The following is an 18324-nucleotide window of genomic DNA, read 5'->3' as shown; positions in this document are numbered from 1 at the left end:
ATTTTTATTTTTACGTATCAAGTATAGGGAAGAAGTAGTGATCTCTCTTTTATCGATAAAATCATGTTAGGCGAACGTAGTAAATGGCTTCTGCAGTATCACGGAACTATTCGTATTACTCGATTAACTGAGTTCCCCTGAGTCAGTGGTTCTCAATTCTTGAAGCGTTTATTTATCGATTAGGGAATAGTTCTAAATCTTTTTCGACTTTCTCCAAAGAATTCTCAAATTGAATATTTAAGACAGCATTTAATGAATTCAAATTGAAACACCTTATTTTATTACGTAAAATTAAAATAACATACTACAAGGAATGTCAGTAATTTGGTATTTCTCTATGCCAATTTCCTTAAAATTTGTATAAAATTTAAATGTACCTTTTGTTACTAATCTAAAAATTATTACTGTTTCCAATAATATAAGAAATAATACCTTAAAAATCGCTCAAGAAATACGCAAATATACTTTGAAGGTAACCGAGCCAAAAAAAAAAAAAAAAAAAAAAAAAATCAAAAAAAAAAAGAAAAAAAGAAATAAATAAATTTAATAGTAAACACGTGCTGGTGAAACACTTGCTGAAATTTGCATCGCTCGACACGAGCGAACCGTTCGGAAGGAAAACGCGTTCAGCCCCCAAGGCTGTGGAATTGGGATCACTTAATTAACTCCGTTTGAATCTATCTTGAATTAATTCTCGTTTAACGACCTGTGCGTATTCAACGTCATATCATTTCCGACCATATCGTTCGCAGAAGATGAAACAGCACGGTAAAACAGATGTGAATACCTATCACGAGCGAAACAGAAATGCGAAGATCCTTTGGAACGATAATAATAAAATTGCATGCATAGGAACCATGGATGGAACACAAGGCAAAGGTGTAGATGGTATTATAAGCTTTGAAACGAGCGTATAGGACGAGAGAAATTGATCAAAAAATTGAGTTGAACCCTTTGAAGTTAGGAACAACATACTTTGATGTTTTGTTTAAAGGAGAGATATCGAGCTGTGCAAAAATTGTATAGGTTCTCTGAAGGTAAATACGATTTTGTTGCTGAGTAAATAAACGAGATTTCAAGTTTCTCTTGAATATTGGAAATTTAAAGGTTTTGATGGTATTTTATCGTTATATTACTTCTAAATTTTTGTTATAGCTGTGGAAGATGGAGATCTTTTGGAGAAAATGGATCATGAAATTGATCTTGAGTATAATTTTCAGACAAAATTTTTTATTGCATCATAAAGTACTCATCACGAGAAACGAAAGTTTCTCTTCTTCTAGAAAACCCCTGGATCGTAAATGATTCGTTCTTTTGAAAAAAGCTGTTTAAAATTTCTTATACTAATCCTTATACTAATTGTGTATACTAATTGTATCTAGTATATTATGTTATAAATAATGGTTAATATAAGTATCAAAACAAATAGACAACAATTAATTAGATAACATCGTAATAACATAATATAATATAATTGGTGTAATCATATACAGTAAAACTTAGAAAATCTGCTCTGCATGAATTCGGTGAAAATTATCCTTTGTTCCGTGGTATATATAGGCAAAAACGAATGGTAGACCGCAGCATAATAGTTTCCAACCATCCACAATTGTTCTAATTCCTCACTCGACGTCTTTCATGTTCATTCATGTAGGAAAAAGTATGTTATCGTTTAATAATAAGCTTTTGAGCGTTTAATAACATCTCGTCGAGTAGAAATTCCACACGAAGCAGTGAGAAAAATAATATTTGAAGAAGATCTATGTTCTCAGCTTCGTCGTGTGCCAGAACTTTGTAGGATAGATTGTATCATGCGATGAAAATTTTATACTTGTAAGTTAAGAAAATTGGAACGAAAATTCACGTTGTCTCAAAGATATCTTGTTTTTGGATAGAAATAGTTACTTTACTAACAACATTCTCAATATTAAGGATATCAACATCTTAGATTTAATGAAAGCCGCTGGAATACGCCAGATATTTCATATCTGACTTAAACATGTACAGTGACGAGCGAAAAAAGTAAACACATAAATGTAAAAGACTAATTTTTCAAGTGATCGGTAAAGATTAGGTAACAGTACTACAATAACTACAAGTTATTATTAACGAAATGTAATAGTTAATTTTCATTAACATTAATAATGTACAAAACATTTTACAAAAATGGACATCTCAAACCATGTTTACAGTTTTGCACATTAATTATACTCGTCGAATCAAGGTTTCAACATAGTATTTCGTCCACTAGTACTACTTCACGTTTATTATATCCAATAGAATTAACTACTATTTAGGTAAATTATTTTGTGGAATGCTCTTCAAATAATAATGCTCTTTTCTCATTATACCTTCGACATTCGCTTTTTACGTAAAATCAACGGGCTGTGTTTACACTTTTGCTTGTCACTGCATATCAAGGAAGATTGAAATATAAAGTAATTCGCACAAAAAAGTAGATATTAGTATTGATGTTATTGTATTCCATATTTGACCTTAAAATATGAATAAGATCTAATCAGTCTAAGTATTAATGAAATTTCAAACATTTTTGCTAAAAGAACGGAACTCTCCTTTCTAATGAGCACTATATGATGCAATAGAAAAACAATTTGACACTGAAAATTGTGGTCAAGATCAATTTTGCGCTACACTTATTTAACCAATTTTCATCAAATCGAAGGTGTAGAATGGCTTGAAAAAAAACCGCGATAAATACTTTTTTGACACTTTGTACAAAGGTGTATATCAATGTGTATATCTATACACATACTCTGTATGTGCATATCCGTGGAATATATATCCGTTTTTCGAAGCAAAATGTTATCTACCTGTTCAAAAGAGCAAAGCAAAAACACTACATAGAGGGTTTGTTACTGTTGACACTCTGTATTTCCGTGCGCAAAGTATCCAACCAGATATCCAGGAACAGCTTTCAGGGAACGAGATCGAATGTTTATTGAACATACCTGTTTGATCGAATATATTTAATATGGCAATGTTACGTATAACAATATACGTATGGAATTTTAAATGTCATGAGGGTTGCAGCGGACTCAATTTTAATTACAATTTTAATTACATTAAACATTTTGCTCATTGATGACCTTACCTTAATTTTTTTCTCCTTCCTCACTTTCTTCTCCTATGCGAGTGACACAGCAAGATTGATAGTAACAAGCGATTTCATTAAAACACAATCTCCTTTTCCATTTGATGAACACGATACGAGACGAGGGAATGATTTAGGAACACGACTTTCGAGCGGTTTCAACAACTATTAAGTTTCATTTATAGCAACGAACACTGCCAAAGACGTAATTAATAAGATTCGCGTAGATGCCGTAGATGACGTAGATGAAAAAACGTAGACCAACGTAATAAACGTAAATGACGAAATTATGTATTAATTTATTTTAACGCGTTAAAATTACGCTAATGACAGTTGCTCCGTTCTATTTGTTCATATATTTAAGCCCTATATGCAACAAAGTGAATGTAGCATCTGCAAGCGTGTTAATTGGACAACGACGAATTTCGTTTCACAAACACGGACACGTGAAACATTTTGAAGTTACGCGGACGCGAGAGTAATTCGTTCCCTTAAATTGCTCAATTTCCATTTCTTTCGCCATGTATATTCGAGTACTGCATTTGAATTGCAGAGCAGTCGGAAGTAACGGCGCGCGTCGTTGATATATCGACAGGAACATGAATTCTTTTTTCATAGGATGAATACTTTTTTCATCGACTTATTAAACCGAATCAAGTTTTCAAATCCAATCATTTAATTTCATCGTTTTACATCGAACGTTTCAATCTTTTTTCTTTTAAATACCTTACCTATATTTCATCTCGTTGAATATTCCGTATTTTTAATGCTACTACCACGTATTGGTAATTACAAATATGTAATTATCGTTCTGAAGTTAGAAATTCGAAATAACATTCGTCAGTATATGATTCTACGTTTTATATAGAGTAGTAAAAATGATACAATGGGTTTCGTTAATAAACCAATAAAAATTTTTGTTCCTTTTTCTTTTTCTTTTTTCTTTTTTCTTTTTTTTTCTTTTTTTTTCTTTCTTTTTCTTTTTTTTTTTTTTTTTTTTGGTTTTACGTATCCAAGGTCGAGAATAAACCATGTGCACGTTTCTTGTATTCGTTTCTTGTATTTTTATGAGGAATTCAGTCTTTTTACGCCACAAGAGTCTCAACGTTTTCGTTTTCACGCCTACGTTACGCTCGTTAAACACGTTGCAACAAGACCATGAATAAGGATAACAGCTTTAATGTTTTCACATGTGTCAATTTATTATTTTAGACCTTAAATATTTTATTTATAAAATCTTTATTTAAACAAGTTACCATTGTCGCTACAATAAATCGATGAATGAAATCAGTTTAAATTTAAAATATCATTTCATAATTTCTCGTCACTTGTATCTAAAAACAACAAAAAAACGGTGTACCCACATCGTGCGTAGACGGGAAATTAGAACAGTGGAGCTTAATTGAAACACTGATCATATTCCGCGATTGTAAAACAATAATAGAAAATCGTGTTTCTTTTGAAGGGTATGAAATTGTCAGGAGATTATGCCATTAATGAAATTGGAAACTGGCTGGTCAAAGGGATTAAACTCAATTAAACCGAACTGTGTTATATTGTACAAAGGCTAGAGAACTGCTACCAAATATCTGCTAGTTTAAAGGTGTCCCTTATAAATTATAATTATATTTCAAATTCAATCTCCTAGTAATAAGTAAATTAATATTTTACCTAAAATCTGTGATATAGATAACAAAAATAAATTCTTTACATTATTCGTTAGTTTGCAATATAATTAGAATATTATCTTTATTTTCTGGTGTCTTTGTTATTCTTAAAAGATAAACTGCTTATTTACAAATTTAACACTGCATATGCTATTAATAAATCATTTTATATTTAATTTTGCAACCTTCAGTCATTGTTAAAACTTGTTGACAATACTGTCGGTTAATAGAAATTTCTAAAATCCCCTTGTTTCTACTCGATTAGAGGGTATATTGCAGAAACTATGTTAGCTACAGTGTTAGCTACAAATCACCTGTGTCACTCCGTTAAACTTATACACAATAGTATTGTTTCTTGTTTTCATTTAAAATAAAATATGTTATTGTAGGAATGAAGCAGAATGTTCAAATAATTGAAACAACTTTTTGTCCTCTAATTAGTGCCTTTCATTTTAAAAATTAAAAAATTTTTAATCAACGATATTTGGAAGTTTCGATCTAAAATGACCAGGAATTGAAACGGAAAATATTTTGATGCCAATAAATACGTATTCTTCACACATAAAACAAATATGAAAAGAAACATCGATGTATATGAATGAATTTTGAAATGGGGAGGAATTATATGATTATACCCATTCTCTGTTGCGTTTAATTGTTTCAATTGATGTCTCATGAGAATTTTCATCGAATTCTTTAGAGATCCTGGCTGTAAGGTCTTTTTAAAATTATAAGAACAGATTCAAACTATAACATTTGAAAACTTGTGGTTACAAAACTTACTTGTTTCTCATAATTATTTAAATGAATCTATTCGGCATTTTGAGTGACCGTCCCTTTATGGCTCGGACGACACCTCTCCTTCCTTTGGGAAATTCCGAATTATCTGTCCTCCCCGAGCTGCAAACCTGATGACTTAGACAGTAGGGAAAAACATCAGGGAAAACCTCTGACTAGAAAAGTACGATAGACGAACAAAATTTAACGGCTGATGGGGAGTATCAACAACATACAAGGACAATCATCAACAAAGTGTCGTACCGTGCGGGTGAAATACTGGAGTTTCAATAAGATCTTATAACCATCGAGTTCGGAACATCAACAAACTTTGTTTGCATAAAGCAAGTGTAAACAAAGTGTCAAATTACACTAACACCCGATCTATTAAATCCGTTCCACCTTGAGCGTTAATTCATTCAAGGTTCGTGGTATCGATCGATCGGTCGGACGTGCCCGGTGGCTCTTTAGTCGATGATTTGTAACAGAATCCTTGCATTAACACAGATTCTCAGAACACACAACTTCACCCAGCAGATATCGATTACAGTCAGTTGTCACTAACAATGCTTTTATCAACAATATCTTTACCTGTTGATCCTCTGGAAGTTTTAACTATATATATTCTCTAGGAACAGTAGGATTTTAATGATATAACTTTACTAATGAGATCTTAATGTCATAAACGGTATCGAAACTTCTTAATTAATGTCGTTATCGAAGAAGAGACTCGTAATCTTCTCAAACGAAGAGCACTTGATGTTTACAAGTAGAACTCGATATCTTAGTTTCTTAAAATGTGTTTCTGTGTTTACTTTCTAAATGTAAACTTTATTCAAAACGAGCCGTTCATTCGTTACAGGCCGTTAATAAAATTGCACTTTGCACAAAGGAATTGCCGTTAATAATTTAAGATTCTCTGCTCGTCGTACAGGATATATATCGTAATTATTCACGACGATCGTAACGTTTAAGTCCAATTCGAGCTTAAAATCCCACGTGAGCTATACTACCACAATAGCCTGAATTTCTATTTGTTCGTCTACTGCCTGTTCGTACTCGGAGCATCTGTTGTAAATTACAGCAAAATCTTCTAATGTGTTCCAGAATATGTCTTCATGGAATTTTAATAATTTATTAAATCTATAGATAACAAATGTAAAACTTATTAATTTATAATTAATATAAAATAAGAGAGCACGAAACTTCCTATTTTATGGACATATTAAATATTTGTAAAAAATTCTGTATCATTAGTATCACTTTAATTACTTTAAAGGATATAATCCCATAAAGCCGTGACCCCTGAAAGAATCGATGTTCATGCGTGACAAATTGGCGTCGTATGAAAGTTCCGGTATGAACGTTACTAGAGCTGATACCAGCTAGGGGCACAGGTATATGTTCTGGGTTCATTATATATTTATAAAGGGCTGCCGATTCAACGAGTGGTCCGGGTAAATTTAAATTGTAAATAGACAGAGATTTCAAGTAAAAGCCTGGATAAGAGCGGATATGGTATGAGAGTCTGTGGTGGAAAGAGGAACAGGCTGCTTTTATTTGTAAAGTTTGAATTTCCTCGATATCGAAGGTGTTTAAGCCGCAAGTGTGTTTCATGTTAATCGTTCATGTTAATTCATTCGAGACCGAGATTTTATTGTAATACGATTCCTGGGTGTCAGTACGATCTGAATGTTTTGTTAGAATGATACTGTGCTTTTCTCTCTCTGGAATATCCTTTTCATATTTTAATTTTAAATCGATGACAATCTTAAATTTTATGCCTCATGTTTTTAAAATATAAAATTATATACTATGTTATACTATAATGTATTATGTACAGTTATATATATATTATGCCTACTGATTGATATGAATTTCTTTCCGTCTCGAATGCGTTAAAACGGAGCGCAAAGAAGTCGAAATTACTTATTGTAATTGGTAAAACATCGTGAAAGGCAGACAGATACAAGAAAGAAGTTAAACTATAAATTATATTTGCGACATTGTTATGTTTTTGCTTTCTTTAAGCCTTTCATCAAGACAGCCGATCTATAAATATTAATCGACCAATTTCTCTAAGCTTGTAACTGCAAATTAATGTTTATATATATAAAGAGTTACGTATTAATCTATCTAAATATTTAAAAAGATGTTTAATGTTATAAATGATGGATATTAAAGATGTTCAAAAGAATGTAGTCTTCGCGTGTTCTTTATCATATCCCTGATCAAAGACATTCCAATATTATTACAATATCCAGTTACATATTGATACACAAGATATACAGATTATCATTTATAACATTTTGGTTTTCTTAATTGAGTTATTCATTTAGTACAAATGATAAGTAATTAGTAATAATTCATAAAAAAAAAAAAAAAAAAAACGGTATTGTAGTAGAAATATTATAAGAAAACATTTTCTGTTTCAGTGTAGAGTTACTCCTTTTTATAGACAGTGTCGTACAAATCCGTACGTCTTTGAGAAAATGTAGGTATCTGAGCCCTTACTTCCTCAACAACTTTCAAATCTGAGAGAAAAGAAAAACGATAAACCAACGAGACTAAAAGTTAATTACATCATGGATTTCTCGCTTTTAATGTTAAGCTGGAAATTACCGATATCGGTGACCATCATATTTTCCCGAGTTTCCAAATCATAAAGGATTTTCTCCCAGGGATTTGTCAACTGTGTATGTCCCCATGCGACATAACTTGCTGAAGGAACACGAGCCGGTGATATACAGGCGACGTATAATTGATTGTCATTCGCTCTGGAACGCTGAAGTAATGACCAGTGCAGTGGTCCAGTGGTCATATTGAATGCCGCCGGATATATCAGCATTTGGCAACCTAACACAGAGAAACGGGAAATATGAGACCACTGAATCTTAGTTAACTTTGTAGGTGCACAGTCCACATTCCATAATTTATGAATATGCGAGAACAGTCCTCTTGTCGTGCTTCTAATTCTTTTATTTATTTCATTTTCAGCGAATATACTGGTTTTTTAAATTAAGCTCCTTTTTATACAGAGTTACAGATTATATTGATTATATTTTATATAGAATATATTTAAGAAAGATAGTTACTTTCCTGCTAGTTAAGTATTGTTCGATTAAGCTACTGTACCTTTGTTCCGATAAATGCGTGCCATTTCCTCGAATCTGATATCATAGCAAATGCCAATACCTATTTTCCAGCCCTTCACATCAAACATTGTTAGGGAATCACCAGGACTGAGTGAATCACTCTCTCGGAAAGTAATCTTGTTGGGAATGTCGATGTCGAATAGATGTATCTAATAACATAAAAATATAGTTGCTAACTCTATTGCTGTAACTTTTGTAATTTAACATCAATGTTACGAACTTTTAAACTTTAATTGTTTTTTATTTAATAACTGACAGCGTTTTTATCACTTTCTTTTATTAAAAAGTTTTATCATTTAATAATATTTGAGAAGGAATATTTTTTAAGAAAAAATAAGTTTTTTCGTATGTGAAAAATTTATATTACAAAACAAATATATTGTACAAAAACTTATATATTATATTACGACAAAAATGTATGTTTCTCGTATCAAAACGTATTTTATAAACCTATAACATATTTTTTAAATTATAGAATTGGTTATAGTACACGTATGTACATATGTATATTCCTAAATTATTCCTAGATAGAGTCACTTTCTCCACCCCGATATTTTCAATTTCAAAGCCACATGGAGGTATATTATTTACCTTCCGGTGTTTTGCTATCAAAGTTCCATCGGGACCCCAAATAGTACAGCAGGTATTGTACAATTTATCGCCCTCTATTTCAGGTATCGTACCACCAACTACATAAATGCTGTTTTCCTTAGCTGTCTTCGATAAAGCAACGCTCGTTTCACCATCAGGAATACTCTCGGCGTATTTTGGAAACTATTCTGCATTGCAATATTTCAATTAATGAAAAATAACTGTCCTTTGTTCCAACTATAAATTAGGTTGAAATGCTTGTCAATTTTTTATTTTTTAAATTATTAAAATAACTAAATTTTATATTTCGATTTACTTAAATATATAATTACTTAGATAATAGTACATATAATAAATTGTTTCTACAGGTTCAAGATGAAAAATGAATATTTAGAAATGTTTGTTTAATTACAATCATGCTATTTGGGTTAGTACCAGTGACTTGTTACTTAACGACTTTGCTAGTACTTTTTGAAACATAAAGTTAGATTTTAACTAACTTTAATTTTTAACTACTATAGGTGGAATTATAAATACAAAATAATTGATAATACTAGTTTATAAATACCTAATTATTAGTATCTTAAAAAATATATTTATACAAAAATCACGATAATCATAAAAGTGGGGAAATTCTATATTCTCGAGTCAATTCACAATCTTTATGGAAGTATAAACGATAAGGTAATTTGTCTACTTTTACTTTTTTCTATATAGTTGTTATACATATAATAAATTATTAGAAAAAGAAACAAATTATTACGTATTCCATATGGTGAATTAAAGCATTCAGGAAGAGCGATAATATCAGTATTATGCTCTTTCGCGCTGGAAATGTAGGAAACTGCCCGCTCTACATTTTTGCTTTTTACTTCATTTACTTGAAGTTGTACCAACGCCAAGCGAAATGCTAAAATGTTGGAAAAGTTAAATACACTCGGTTATATATTTCCCATACTTTTTACCTATAAATACTTTATACATAGTGAATACTTACTCGACATCGTTCGCACTACTTGTTTAGCGATGTTCGTAAGTATCATAATGTTCTTTGAGGTTATGTATGTTACTACTCGATATCAACATTACGTAAACAATACGCGGGGATTTTTAATAATTATTGATAAAGTTTAGGACATTAACTTTGATGTAATTGTAAACATTATTACATATTATAATTAAATGTAATTTTCAGTTAAGGGTAAGAAAAGAAATATAATATTTTGTAAAAATACACTTTATTATAAAATCTGTATAAATAAAATTGTACAATTTATCTTGAAAGTAAAGTGACCGAATACGTTCCTGGAAAATATTACTGCCTACTAAATGATCGAGATCTTGATCTTTCTCGTCTTTTGTGTTTCTTTCTGTCTGCGTAATCTCTGGGTTTCTTATCTCTAACGTTTTCTCTTTCTTTGTCTTTCTTTTTATGTTTTTTACTTGATCTTTCAGATGAACAATCGTGCTTCTTATGTTTCTTTGACTTTTTCAATCTTTTTAATTTATAAGAATCGTTCCTATTAGAGTTACTTCTTTCTCTCCGTCTCTTCTTTTCAGAATCACTATCGCTGTCATCATTAGATTCGGAGCGCCTTTTTCGTCTTTCTGATTTTTTATCCCCCACTTTATCATACTTGTTCTTATTGTGCATCGTACTTCCGATTTTCTTTCTTTTATTACTACTTTTGTCACCATCTTCACCGTCTTCGGGGTCAGGGGACATTGATCTTTTTCTATCCATCTTTTGCTCGAGTCCCTTGGATTCCTTGTCCTTATATTCCTCATACTTTTTTGTATCTGAAATTAACCCCATAAAATACTGAGAGCTAAAACCTCTACATTTATCATATTTTGTATAAAAATAGAAGGGACCTTTAAAAAATTGCATGCAACAACACACTTACAGGTACTCTTGAATTAGTTTTTCTACATGTCCGATTATGTCTTTATACGTATATGTCAATTCAAATTTATTTTCTTAAAAGTCCCTTAATGAAAAACTAACACTTCATATTAACTTTGAACTTTTGAGTTCTTAGAATATTCTGATTTAGTCACTGGCTGTACCATAAATTCATTTACAGATATTATATTTCCACCAAGAGCTAGTTTTATTATGAGCCTTCCAGCATCATCATCGAATCCTTCTATTTGACTATAATTATTACTTTGTTTTCCAGCTATAATTTTCACAAGTGTTCCTTTCTCGATTTTAACTTCTTCCTCTTCTTTTTTGGAATCTGTATTTTTCTTCTGCGATGCTACTTTTGGTCGTAATTCTGGTATGACAGCTGCTACTAATCTGTAATAGTTAGAATGAACGATTGTGAAATAAAAAATGATGTTCTCTGTTTACTTTCCAAAAAGTGATGTATTAAATACATACAATTAATTTAATCCAGAGTAAAATTCATACTTTTCATTTCAACCAATTCCCTTTCCTGGTTGCCATCCCATTCCCCGTAACATTGCTACACCAAAAGCATCAATAGGAATTTTTTCATAATCTTCTAACGTAGACTGAAAAATACAAAACGATATTTATAATATGCAAATGTAACACATCTGTGCATCGCACATCAATATGTTGATAACGTACCTGTTCTTTGCCTCTTAATGATTCATCTTCTACTAAAGGTAAAGTTAAATCATTTGTTTTAGTTTCATATTTATTCTTTGACTTAAGTTCCTCAATGATTTCCTTTGTCGCTTGCTCTTCTAAAGTAACAACTTTATTTTCACTATCTTCAACTGGCTCTTTCTTTATTGATATTATTGGCGATGTTTTTCCATTAGATAGCTTTGATTTTGCCTCGTTAACACTAGCGTCTCCTACCTTTTCCTTATCTGCCTTCGGAAGGAAAATGTTTGCATCTATTTTATTAACAATTCTATCATGCCAGGTTTTTGAACCTAGTAATGGAATAATTAGAGGTTCATCTTTTTTTTCTTCCTCACTGAAATAAAAAAATTGTTTTCAAATATATATATTCCGCTATTGGTGATTTTTATAGGATAGGTTGAAGTTATATGTTTCTTGATTAAAAATTTTACTTTTTGAACTCACCCTATTACTTTAATACCTTTCTCATCAAGGCATTCAATGTAATCAACTTTCTTTTTTTCTTGTGGAATAGCATTTTTTAACACAGGTTTCTTAATAGATTTCGCAAAACCGAAGGAAATCTTCTTTCCTTCTTCTGCCATTTATTTGTTATTTTAACACTGACTTATAGATCAATACACATGTATATACTAGACATAAAGATTGATGTCACTTGAAAACATAGTTTCAATTTCGTTAATATGTAATGTACATACATGAATCTAATATCTTATTATACTTTATTAATCTACTCAAAATTACTTGCACATTACTAAAATTTCATTCCGACAATATATCAAGCGCCTGAATAAGTGACATTAAAGTAAACATATATCAGAGAGGAAATAACAAGAACTGACGCCTATGGTTTTCTATGTTACAGAGCTAGTGCTACACCATACGGCCAAATGCCGAAAATGGCTAGGATATCCCAGAGAGAGTAGTGCTGCACCATGCAGCCAAATGCCGAAGGTGGTTTATGCTAGTATATATCTGCCTATACGTTTCAATCAGAAAATCGATATTATGTGTTCATGTGAAAGTTTACATTTCCCTAGGAGCTGTATTTTGATAGATTTAAGCTTCTAATGAAGCATTTTAAACGTATAGAGTATACTATGAAGTAGATAGTAGTGCGGATCATTTTATATTCATAGTGGTGCTTTCATGGTTTCACATTATCATTTAGACTGATAATTTACGATTTCATCTATTCCCTTTTTTTCTCTTTTAAGCCTCCTTTTTCTATGCTTGGCCAGTTCCAGTAAATGTATTTAAAGCTATTACAGGTCATTCAGAAGTTACGTCTCATAAATTAAAATACATAGAAGAATGGCAATTACATTCTCCTTTTTATCATTTATATTCTATTATTAGAACACGTATCATTTTTCAAAATTTTCCTTGCAATCTACAATTGTTTATGTCATCTTCCTATTGGTCATCGACTTTGTCATTTGCATGTCTCATTTTCCTCGTGTTCGGCATTTCAATATCAGGGAACGAATTTGTATCTTCTACATGAAATCATCTCTTTAATTTCAGATAGACGAATATGCGGCTGCTTCTGTTCCAAATATCTCCGTTACTGTGCCTGTTGACGGAAATCGGCGCGGCTGGGATCGGTAAAGCATGGCAGATCCTGCCATACGCGACCGATTCCTGGAATCACCCATCATGGCCACGGCTCCACTCTTCCGCGTTCGAAGTTCGCAGCGTGACCGGGGTTGGTCATCTCAATCCCTTGTTTAATTGTTGATTTTTTTAAATCTTTGTTTATTAATTCCAGGTTTTTTACATATTTTTTTTTTTTACATGATTTTTTTCCAGAATAAACGCTGAATTCTGATTGTAGGGTGGATACAGGCAAAAGTACCGATACGCGACGGTACGACATAGCCATGCATTATTACATTCTTTTTTTTTTTTTTTTTTTTTTTTAAGATTATTATTGTAACTTAAATTTAAGCCGCTGTTACGCTGTGCCTATGTACGATATTTTAATTTATGTCCTGAAAGCCTGGACGCAAAAACAGGACAGTTCGTTAGCGTAGGAGGGAACTTCTTCGTTAGACTGAACTCTGTTGATTGACTATTGAAAGCGCAAAGCGTAATAAGTTATAGTAATTCTTTTGCACGAGATTAAATAATTCAAGAGCGTTATTTTTTAGTATTGATTAGAGTTATATTTTTATATTTTTATACTTTTATATTTTTATATTTTTATATTTTTATATGATAACCATTTATATTTTTTAAAATATCTTGTCTTGGCATACACATTTTTTCCACTCTTCATATCTATCCACATTCGTAACTGTAGGTGACATTTTTTTTAACAATTTTGCTATTATTTTATAATTCTTTAATTCATATTTCAAAGTCGTAATAGATGTTTCTCTTTCTTCAAGTCTTTTAAACATTGGATTCATTTCTAGCTGCCATGCTTGCGTACAAAGCAATTTTATATCCGCACAAGAATATTTTTCAGTAGATTTTATTATGTGACTCACAATATCCATATTCTCTAATAATCGGTTGCTAAGGTATAATTTGAACATATCAAATCGAGTAACTTCGTTTGGTAATGATACGTATATATTCTTTTCAAGGCGTCTGCGTAATGCTGCATCAATATCCCTAATAATATATTTACAATAAATATTATTGTTCTGTTATATTAATAATAACGAAGGAATATTCCGAACAACACAATAATTAAGATTAAGATAATGAATAATTATGATATTAAGATATTTTCTACTTAGAAAACATTGAAATAGCTATAAATGATATACATACCAAGGGCAATTAGATGCGGCTAAAAGAACTACATCAGAATTTCTGTTAATTACTAATTTATCCAATCTAAAAAGAAGTTCTGATCTGAATGTCTTTGCAAATTTAGACAATGTATACTTTACTCTTTTATTTGTTCCTATGCAGTCAATCTCGTCGATAAAAATAATTGTTGGCGAATTATTATAGGCAAGTTCAAATAAAACCTGTTCAGTTTAACAAATGTATTTATTATTTATTAAATATTATATTCAAAATTCCTTAAATTCATTGTTTCATCACGAACGTAATATCATTTCGTTTTCCAAACAACTATTCTATTTATATATGAATGACGACAAATAAAAACAAATCTTTTTAAACCTAGAATCTCTTCTTCATAGACAAAGGAAATCAACTTACACGGATATACTTCTCGGAATCACCTCTCCATTTGTCCACCAATGAGCTGGCCGTTATGTTAAAAAAGTTGCATTGGCATTCTGTTGCGACTGCCTTCGCCAACATCGTCTTCCCTATTTCATAATTGCTTGTAAACATGTATGGGAATGAAAGAAATACGAGTATCTTACCTGTACCAGGTGGTCCATATAGCAGAATACTTTTACAGGGAGCAAATGGGCCTTTAAACAAGATAGGGTATTTAAGGGGATACACAATGGCATCCTTAATGGCAGATTTACATTCCTCTAGGCCTGCAATGTTGTCCCAATATACATTAAATTTTTTCAGTATGATTTCCTGCGACAATACAAAGATGAAATGGTGCATAATCTCCGTATTAATTTCCTTGAGTGTTATGTAATTCATTATTTAAAGCTTTACTGAAATCCCTGTGTCATTGATATACAGTGGATTGTTTATTCAAGGTATTTGTTGGATATACAGTGGATATATACAACAATACATTTGTAGGATATTGATATACAGTGGATTGTTTATCCAAGGTATTTGTTGGATATACAGTGGATATATACAACAATACATTTGTTGGATATTGTTTATCCAAGGATAGGTATTTTATTTTTAAAAAGCTTTACAATACGTATATTAATTGAAAATAACTTACGGATAAAATGTCTTCAGCAATCTTCTGCAATTCTGGATTGTCTATATAAAGGTGCCGAGCACAGTTTGATATCTTTGATTGCCTGAATTGTTCCATTGAGACGTTAAATAGCTCTTGTGATGAAGATCCATAGTTTTCATTGGCAGAAATTGGTATCACTGTCATTGCAAGATTAATATCATCCGTAGCATCACCCCTCATCTTCTGTTGTGCATTCCTCCCTTCCACAGACCCAGATACAGACTCACTTCTCGTTTGTTTGCTAACAGATTTGACACGTTTTACTACTTCTTTGAAGATTGAATGATATTGTAATAGATACGTTGAATACGTTGAGAAAGTTGAATAGTGTTAAATAATTTAAATTCTTACACTTTGTTCGCATTTGTCATTTCCCTCGTCTTTATTTCCTTTTCAGTTATTTTCTTGCACAATATAGGATATTTTTGGAATTTCATCTTGTAATAATTTTCATATTCTCTAAGAATAATTTCCAAATTGACGTTGTCGCAGACTCGATATTTCCGAGATAGACGAGCTTCCCGGATTAATACATCGCTAATGTCTACATATCTAAAAAATATAATTTTTAATTCATTGAACAAATTTTATGCTATGAGTACACACTATACGATAATCATCAATTGGGACAACTGTTTTATTTCTATCCTTTCTATTTATCTATCTATTCTATTTCTATCCTTCTGCTTTTTAATTTCTAATTTTTAAAGTTTGAATTTAAATATATTTTCATTTATAACTAGTTTATCTACGTTATCGATTGAGTTATTCTATAACAACCGAGTTACCGATGTCGATTTTCAAATTTTGATTCCTTCCCCTCTTTCCGCACTAATTTCTATTTCGATTGGTCACCGATATTATTCGAAAAAAATTGCAACTAAGAAGATATCTAAATTGCAATGTACTCACCCATTGCGTTCCAAATAATCACATATAAGGTACAATATGTTCCGATTACGTTCCGAAGTATGACTCTCCTCCTAATGCGACATTTATTTTTTTTTTATTATTAACAATAATTATTAATAATATAAAGATTTTCATGCAATTTTCTGTTACATTGCGAGTTTAATAAATTTGTTACACATAATTTTGTTATCTACTATCTTGATACGCGCAAAGATAAATCTTAATGATATATAATACAGCGTAAATGGTTATAAATAATTAATTATTGACAATAATTATAAGAATTATAGAAAGAAAAAATCATAGATACAAAATCAAATACAAATCATAGATATAAAATCAATCAAAAAATGAACAACAATTGTGAAAAACGCAATATGGCATATCAATGACAAAACACACTCATGACTGTCATGGAAGTTCCAAAGTGCAAAATCTAGAATATTCCTTACCTCTTTAGATTGAGATATCTTATTTGTGGTACCTTGCTGCGATGATTCACCGTTCATTGTGATAGTTTTAAATGTGATAATGATATCCTTGTATTGACTATCGTTTTTCGATAGTTACGAGAATTTTCGTTTATCACTTTGAGACAATCCGTAACTTTCTTTCTCTTATAAAGTTTCCCTTCAACTCCGTTGAAAATTGAGCATCAAACAGGAGACGAACGATTTGTTCGCACACATAAGCAGGGTGCGAATATAATGATGGAACAGTCGAGTCCTGTCTACTATATAGTAAGATGGATACGACATGGAAATAGAAAGAGAAGGCTATATATAAGCATTTTCTGTCCTTGTTTAATCAGGCATGCACACTAGTGGACACTGACGGCGCTCGTTTACCGTTGTTACATATTTCCGGTACAAGTACGCGGGCTTTAGAGAAGGACGGAACGGTCTCTCTCTTTATCCCTATATCGCGTTTTTAGTTCGCTCACGCGCTCTGTACTTATATCTATTACATTTCCACCATAAGCAGCGGCCGTGCAGTGACTTACAAAAGTTTCGAACTCGCGGACGTTTAATCACGTTCCCTACTCCGAAGGGGTAAGTACAAAGTTGCTCGTCTCAGTACTCTTGTTAGAAGTTTTATCATCTTTTTCATTTCGTGGTTACAAGCTTTTCCAGGAAATTCTTATCGTTTTACAAGAGCTGTGGGACACAATGACGTCAGCTATCGATCATATACGCGAATTTGTTGTAAATTAATTAGGAGAATATCTGGAGTTCTTTATCGTTGCCAGCTGTAAAATATTGGAATTTTTCATTTATAATTCTCATATTTTCGACTCTTCCGTTGCCAAGACCACCTTGAAAGATTTTTGGTACGTTCCATCAGCCTTGTTAAAAGTGTGCCCATTGGTTAGCTATATTGATTTTAAAAATCAATACGTATATCAAGTTTATTATCTCACAGAAACAAGGAAATTCGTTTTATTAATGAATTTTCGACGTTTCTTCTCAGTTTCCTTTAGCATCGAACGAAGAACATTATATTTCGTTTAAAAAGATTGAAATTGATATTGAGATAAAATCAAAAAGTATCCGTTGTTCTCGAACATTCTAGTATTCCTTCGCCGCCCGGGAGAAAGACAGGTATGAAGAAAG

General features: G+C 31.5%; 3 protein-coding genes across 5 annotated transcripts in view; 1 reads left to right on the top strand and 2 right to left on the bottom strand.

Moving 5' to 3' along the window:
- The window catches only part of LOC126915254 (integral membrane protein DGCR2/IDD-like), a 45047-nt gene that overhangs the window by 13791 nt on the left and 12932 nt on the right, over window positions 1-18324 (top strand). The window lies entirely within an intron of this gene.
- Window positions 11368-12589, bottom strand: LOC126915249 (G-patch domain and KOW motifs-containing protein-like). 2 transcript variants are annotated; one of them, XM_050719737.1, is made up of 4 exons: window positions 12373-12589; window positions 11905-12262; window positions 11722-11825; window positions 11368-11607 (listed from the first exon to the last, which is right to left on the bottom strand). In XM_050719737.1, the coding sequence occupies exons 1-3, from the start codon at window positions 12510-12512 to the stop codon at window positions 11730-11732; spliced, it is 594 nt and encodes a 197-aa protein (XP_050575694.1). In that variant the 5' UTR covers window positions 12513-12589; the 3' UTR covers window positions 11368-11607; window positions 11722-11729. The 2 variants fall into 2 exon arrangements, with proteins under 2 accessions (XP_050575694.1, XP_050575693.1); XM_050719736.1 differs by having other exon boundaries at window positions 11692-11825; window positions 12373-12527.
- Window positions 14694-17330, bottom strand: LOC126915040 (katanin p60 ATPase-containing subunit A-like 2). Its single transcript, XM_050719336.1, has 7 exons — window positions 17164-17330; window positions 16712-16782; window positions 16151-16351; window positions 15779-16040; window positions 15282-15450; window positions 15112-15224; window positions 14694-14915 (listed from the first exon to the last, which is right to left on the bottom strand). The coding sequence occupies exons 1-7, from the start codon at window positions 17218-17220 to the stop codon at window positions 14694-14696; spliced, it is 1095 nt and encodes a 364-aa protein (XP_050575293.1). The 5' UTR covers window positions 17221-17330.

The sequence above is a fragment of the Bombus affinis genome, chromosome 4 (genome assembly GCF_024516045.1).
Source record: "Bombus affinis isolate iyBomAffi1 chromosome 4, iyBomAffi1.2, whole genome shotgun sequence".
In the NCBI taxonomy this organism is placed as follows: Eukaryota; Metazoa; Arthropoda; class Insecta; order Hymenoptera; family Apidae; genus Bombus; species Bombus affinis.
Note: the sequence above shows the minus strand (reverse complement) of the source record. Positions and strands in the feature narration are given on the sequence as shown.